At 42.3% G+C, this 6,120-nt stretch overlaps 1 protein-coding gene across 13 annotated transcripts in view; it reads left to right on the forward strand.

Moving 5' to 3' along the window:
* LIN54 (lin-54 DREAM MuvB core complex component) overlaps positions 1 to 6,120 on the forward strand; it is a 67,407-nt gene that overhangs the window by 56,467 nt on the left and 4,820 nt on the right. For all 13 annotated transcript variants that reach the window (XM_021101867.1, XM_021101866.1, XM_021101861.1 and 10 more), the window contains 5 exons: positions 285 to 376; positions 1,124 to 1,195; positions 1,991 to 2,093; positions 2,222 to 2,359; positions 5,708 to 5,910. In XM_021101867.1, the coding sequence (XP_020957526.1) occupies positions 285 to 376; positions 1,124 to 1,195; positions 1,991 to 2,093; positions 2,222 to 2,359; positions 5,708 to 5,910 (608 nt within the window). The remainder of the gene's footprint in view (positions 1 to 284; positions 377 to 1,123; positions 1,196 to 1,990; positions 2,094 to 2,221; positions 2,360 to 5,707; positions 5,911 to 6,120) is intronic.

Here is a 6,120-nt window from a genome sequence, read left to right on the forward strand (position 1 = left end):
TCCTCTAGAATTTCCTAATTCTGATCTCCTTACTCCTCTGTGAAAGAATTCCTTATATTTGTACCATGCACTACTTTAAAATGTTCACATTGCTTTCACCTCTGGTATTAGTGTTGGGTCTTTAGAAGAACTGCATGAGATAGCGCGTGTATTTGTATGAAATTCTCCATTCTGTTTTTCCAGTTTTAGTAGGTGAATTTGTGCTTCTTATTGACCCTTGTATCTAGGAGTGGAGAACTGTCCATTTTTATAAATATGAACTAAATTACTTGCTTTATATGTAGCTGCAGCAGTCTTCGTACGTGTCCATAGCAAGCAGCTCTAACTTTACTGGGACACCTGCTATCCAGAGCCAGGCAAGGCTTCCGTTCAATGGGTGAGTCATTTGCGTAGATACAAGTTAAGTTGTTGGATGAGGTTCAATGCAGCATCAAATATATATTTCAGAATACATGTATTTGATTTTTTTCCCTTAAAACCATGTGCGCATGCCTCTGCAGTACTTTTTATTTTGAAATTACTTTAAACAGAAAAGTTACAGGAATAGTCAAAGAACTCCCAAGTTATCTTTTACTCAGATTCACAGATTCTGCCCCAGTTGTGTGGTTATTTTTTCTCTCTGCCTCTTTTCTCTATCTCACCCTGAATGTGTTATAAAAATGATATTAACTCCTATTAAGATTGTCGTCAGGTCCTTGCTTGTTCATCTGTTCATTGCTACCCTTGCAGTCCTGGTTGAGAAGCAGTGCTTGGTTAAGTACACGGAGCCAGTCTGCCCTCTTTTCTCCTCAATTCCAACCTCACAGGCCCTTTTCTCCTTACTTCCTTGTACCAGCGAATCTCAGAAGCGTTTAGGAGATTTCAGCTTTAGTTTCTCAGAAGGAGGAGTGTTCTTGAGAAGCTATTGATAACTTTTCTTTTTTAAAATCCTTATCTCTGCCTTTTTTTTCATGTTACAGCTTGCTTTTGAACTTAATGTAAATGAAACAAATAGCAAGCTTTTCTTAGATGTATTTGTCAAAGCTTTATTTCAGGGAGGAATTTACAGACTGGATACTTTTCTAATTTTAAGGAATACCTTTAACTGATTAAAATGTGTATCTTTTTTTGTGTGTGTGTGTAGCATAATCCCATCAGAGTCTGCCAGTCGGCCCAGAAAGCCCTGTAATTGTACAAAGTCGCTGTGTTTGAAATTGTAAGTCTTTTTGCTCCTGTTTCCTCATTTGATAGAACTGAAAAAGCTTTTAAAAATAAATGAAGTTAACTAAATGTTCTCAGCAGACCAGTTTCCTAAGTCTAAAGTAAATGAACATACCATTAAATGTTTGAGCACATATGACAAAGTAAAACTACTCTTTCAGTGAAATTCAGGAAAAAGGAAGTAATTCTAGAGTCTTTACGCCAGAGGAGGTGGAGGGTTAGGGTTATAGCAGCACGAGACAGCTGTGGTCTCTGGCCTTCCGAATGAATTTGATCTTTTTTCTGACCTTCATATTTGTCTCCTAAATGAGGTGATATTCTGTGTAGTTTTTAAAATTGTTGATTAATTTGCTTGCTAATACAGCCGTAAGAGATTCAACAGGAAGCAGTTAGTTGAGAGCAGTGGTCTTAGGCGGATTTAGAATCCAGAGACCTGACCGTCATTCAGGAGAGCAGGTTCTGTGAACAGGGTAAAGCCCATGTTTTCTCTTTTTCATGATTTTAAATAACTTACTTTTGGAACATATAAAATCACATAGCTCTTGGGTTGACAGCTGTTACTACTGGAACTCAGTTTCTAAATCAAAATTCTAGGAGTTGGAAACTTTAATTTCGAGCCTTGTCATATGGTTGACAGTCAGGATATGTTGTTAACTCTTTAAGTAGCGGCTCTGGGTACATTTCTGAAATACTTTACTGCATATATAACGCTATTCTATAAGATAATTTCTCATTTTGTTTCTTTTAACAGTGGCTTTTTTTATGACTTACACTGATTTTTATATTCCAGGTATTGTGACTGTTTTGCAAATGGTGAATTTTGCAACAACTGCAATTGTACTAATTGTTATAATAACTTGGAACATGAAAATGAAAGGCAAAAAGCAATAAAGGTGATTATTTTTTATTTCACTTGTTTCTTGTTGAACTCAACTATTTTCCAGAGAAAATTCCCTCTGCAGAGTGTCCGTTTCATCTGCTGTGATTTTAACGTCACTTGATGTTTGTTCTGTTTCGATAGGCATGTCTTGACAGAAATCCAGAAGCTTTTAAGCCTAAGATAGGGAAAGGGAAGGAGGGAGAGTCGGATCGACGGCACAGCAAAGGATGCAACTGCAAACGATCCGGGTGTCTTAAAAACTACTGTGAGTGCTATGAGGTGAGATGTGTTTTCTTTTGAAAGTAGCTTTAGGAGGGGCAAGCGAACAAAATGTACTTGAGAATGGGCAGTTCCTTTGCTGCTGCAGTTTGAAAATAGGTCACGTCAGCCCACAGGCCCTAATTTGAGGAGGACCTACCTTCTGGCCTCCCAGGCAGGGCTTCGGATGACCAGTACCTCTCATTACGGCTTGGAGTCTCATTAGCTGATGTGCCGGCTCATAACTTCTTGGCCATTTTACCTGCAAGCTTGCAAATCACAGCACCAGTTTACTGATTTTCGTAAAAATAACATTAAAGTGGATTGGAAGCTCTATAGCAGTGGTTCTCCACTGAGGGTATTACTGCCTAGTCTCTCCGCCACCGGCTTTTGGGAACTATGTAGGGATAACCGAACAGCCCGCATTCCAAGGTGCGGTCCTGAAAGCATAGGCTTACGTCGTGCCAGGTGCCAGTAGTGCCCTGTGGAAGAACACTGCTTTGCAGAAAAGGAAATTAAGTTAAGAAGTTTGCTTTGGGAGCATAAAATAGGTCAGGAGGAATATGTAATTGCTGAATGGGGTTTATTGGTTCCTTGTGAAGTGATTGCATCCATATTTTACTGTTTCACTACCCCGTTGAACTGGCTGTTTTTATTTATGGGTCAGGCCTCTTTTCTGGAAAACGTATACGGAAACTCTGCTTTGACAGATGCTTTGTAAATTATCGGCTTTTTGTTTCAGACAGAGTTCTACATACAGTTTATTATTTTTATTTTCAAAGCTGAAATAAAATAAGCTAGCCCAAGATTAATCCCAGGCTACTGTAATTGGTTTTTTGGTGTGCCCGAAACTCTTTACTGACAGGCATTTGGGTTGAGTCATTCCTACAGTTGGCTCTTCTCAGGTATTCTGTTTTTTCATTCTTTCGAATTGAATTTCCTATGCAGAGGGAAACCTTACTTTTTGTTTTGGCGGAAGGCCTGGCCTTTCACGTGGTAATGTGATGCCAGCAGGGACGGCACTCCTCCTTGGCCAGCTTCGCTCAGCTTCAGCAGCGGTCCCTGCCGTTCGGTGTCCCCGGCCCCACACAAGTGTGTCTAGTGAAGATTTTATGTGCTGATTTCTCTCTGTCGTGAATTTATAATTTATGTATTTCAGAGGCGAAATATTCCTCTCAAGAAATATAGTAAATAACATTTTGTTAGTCCTGAAGTCAGTACAAGTGAAAATTGCATCTAAGGAAGGTTATTCTCTCTCTCCTTTGGCTGATGGAAGTTCCCAGGGTGGGGGTCGAATTGGAGCTCCAGCTGCCGGCCTACCCCACAGCCACAGCAACGCCAGATCCGAGCCTCGACTGTGACCTACACCCACAGCTCACGGCAACGCCAGATCCTTAACCCACTGAGCAAGGCCAGGGGTCAAACCTGCAACCTAGTGGTTCCCAGTCGGATTCGTTTCCGCTGCACCACGGCGCGAACTCCAATGCCTTAGATTTCTAATTTTTCCCTCCCAAGTTCCTATTAGACATTATTACTACTTAAAATTCTTGAAATGTAACCCAAATTACCATTATTGGTATATCTTAACTGCCCCCCCCAAAGTGAGGGATTTTTATCTCTTTGCCATTAGATACTTATTCAGTCAGTTGGATTCCCAGGCTGGCCCATAGTAACCCCTTTAATTCAAAAGGTATATCCTTTTTATTTTTTCTTCCCATTCTTGGTAAATGGAAGTTATTAGTGTTTGTGAAGAAGGAGCAGGGTGAGTGTATTCATGACGTGGTCTGTTTACCTTGCTAGATGCCGAGGAGAGAAAGGACAACAGGTTTATTAATTTATTTAAACTGACGTGGGTTCACTGAAGAAGATGCAGTGGACAAAAGATACTAAAATTTACTAGGCATCCGGGAAATGTAAATTAAAGAACAAGGAGATCTCACTTTACCTCGTCTCCTGTTCAGATTGGTAAATATTAAAAAGAGCTGTCCTATCTACTGTTGGAGGAATGTGAGAAGGGCTTCCTGTATACACTGCTAAGAAGATTAAGGTGTTATGTGGCCTTTGGAAAAACAATCTGGCTGCATCTATTAAAATGAAAATACAGGCATCCTTTGGAGAGTGAGCCCTGTTCTGGAAATTGAGCTCATGCAAATAAAAGCATGATGTATTCAGGAGATCATTTTATGCATTATTGTGGAACTCAAGAACTGGCAACAAGATAAAGAGCCCTCCTCCATGCCCACGTAAACGCCATAGCAAGGATTAATACCCAGTTAGGAGGAGAGTGAATTCAGCCTCTGCCGGATGGCATTTGGAGGGAGGGCTTCCATGGAGCGCAGTGTGAGAAGAGGCGGATGCAGAGAAGTGGGTATAAGAGGATGTGTGGCAAATAGAGACGTCTCTGCCCGGGAGTTAATATGCATATGTGCACAAGGTCTTTGCTTTTCAGAACATGCATGTAGTTGACGTGTTTTTACATGAAGGGACACACTAGTTTAATATGAACTAGCGAAGGGTTTGGGGAATCTGCAGAGGTGATTTTAAGGAGGGGGAGATAAGAAAAACAGTATCTGTGACATCCCTTTAATGGGATGCTGTGTGTGTGTGTTTGCATACGTAGGAGGTCACCAACCTGTTAGTAGTGATTTGATTGAGGTGGCTGGATTCTGGATGACTTAGTTTTTTTTTTTTTTTTGTCTTTTTGCTATTTCTTTGGGGCTGCTCCCGCAGCATATGGAGGTTCCCAGGCTAGGGGTTGAATTGGAGCTGTAGCCACTGGCCTACGCCAGAGCCACAGCAACACGGGATCCGAGCCGCATCTGCAGCCTACACCACAGCTCACGGCAACGCCGGATCGTTAACCCACTGAGCAAGGCCAGGGACCGAACCCACAACCTCATGGTTCCCAGTCGTATTCGTTAACCACTGTGCCACGACGGGAACTCCTGGATGACTTAGTTTTTAGTATTGTCATGTATCACTATTTTTCGGGGGTGGGATGCTGTGCCTGCAGCATGTGGAGGTTCCCAGGCCGGGGACTGAACCCGAACCGCGGCAGTGCCAACACCAGATCCTTATCCTGCTAAGCCACAAGAGAACTCCTTCATGAATATTTTTTATACAGAACATACGTTGTTTGTGTCAGGAGGAGGAGCTTTAACGGGGGCAAAGTGACATGGAAGGCCTCAACAGCGTGTAGCCACTCTGCGAATGGCACCTGTCCGCACTCGCGCAGTTGGCCCAGTTGGTGTTCGTCAGCAAGAGATGTTTCCATTTTATCTGCTGTCAGTTGACCAGCTAACTCCATGATCTATTGACTTGATATCTTTTGGTTTTGACTTGGAAGCTTTTCTTTTGTAAATCTTTTAGGCAAAAATTATGTGTTCCTCAATATGCAAATGCATCGGCTGTAAGAATTTTGAAGAAAGCCCCGAAAGAAAGACACTGATGCACTTGGCAGATGCAGCCGAAGTAAGGGTACAGCAGCAGACAGCAGCGAAGACCAAGTTATCTTCTCAGATTTCGGACTTGCTTACCAGGCCAACGCCGGCTTTGAACAGCGGAGGAGGAAAGTAAGTCAGTGTTTTAATGTATTTCACAGCAAGATATAAATAGTCCTTTTTGGTGACATCGTGGGGGGGGCACAATTGGGTTCCTACTTTTGGTTGTTGCAGACTTGACTTTTTTGGGGTCTTTTTGCCTTTTCTAGGGCCGAACCCTCGGCACATGGAGGTTCCCAGGCTAGGGGTGGAATCAGAACAGCAGCTGCCGGCCTCCACCAC

This window comes from Sus scrofa, chromosome 8 (genome assembly GCF_000003025.6).
Source record: "Sus scrofa isolate TJ Tabasco breed Duroc chromosome 8, Sscrofa11.1, whole genome shotgun sequence".
Taxonomy (NCBI): Eukaryota; Metazoa; Chordata; class Mammalia; order Artiodactyla; family Suidae; genus Sus; species Sus scrofa.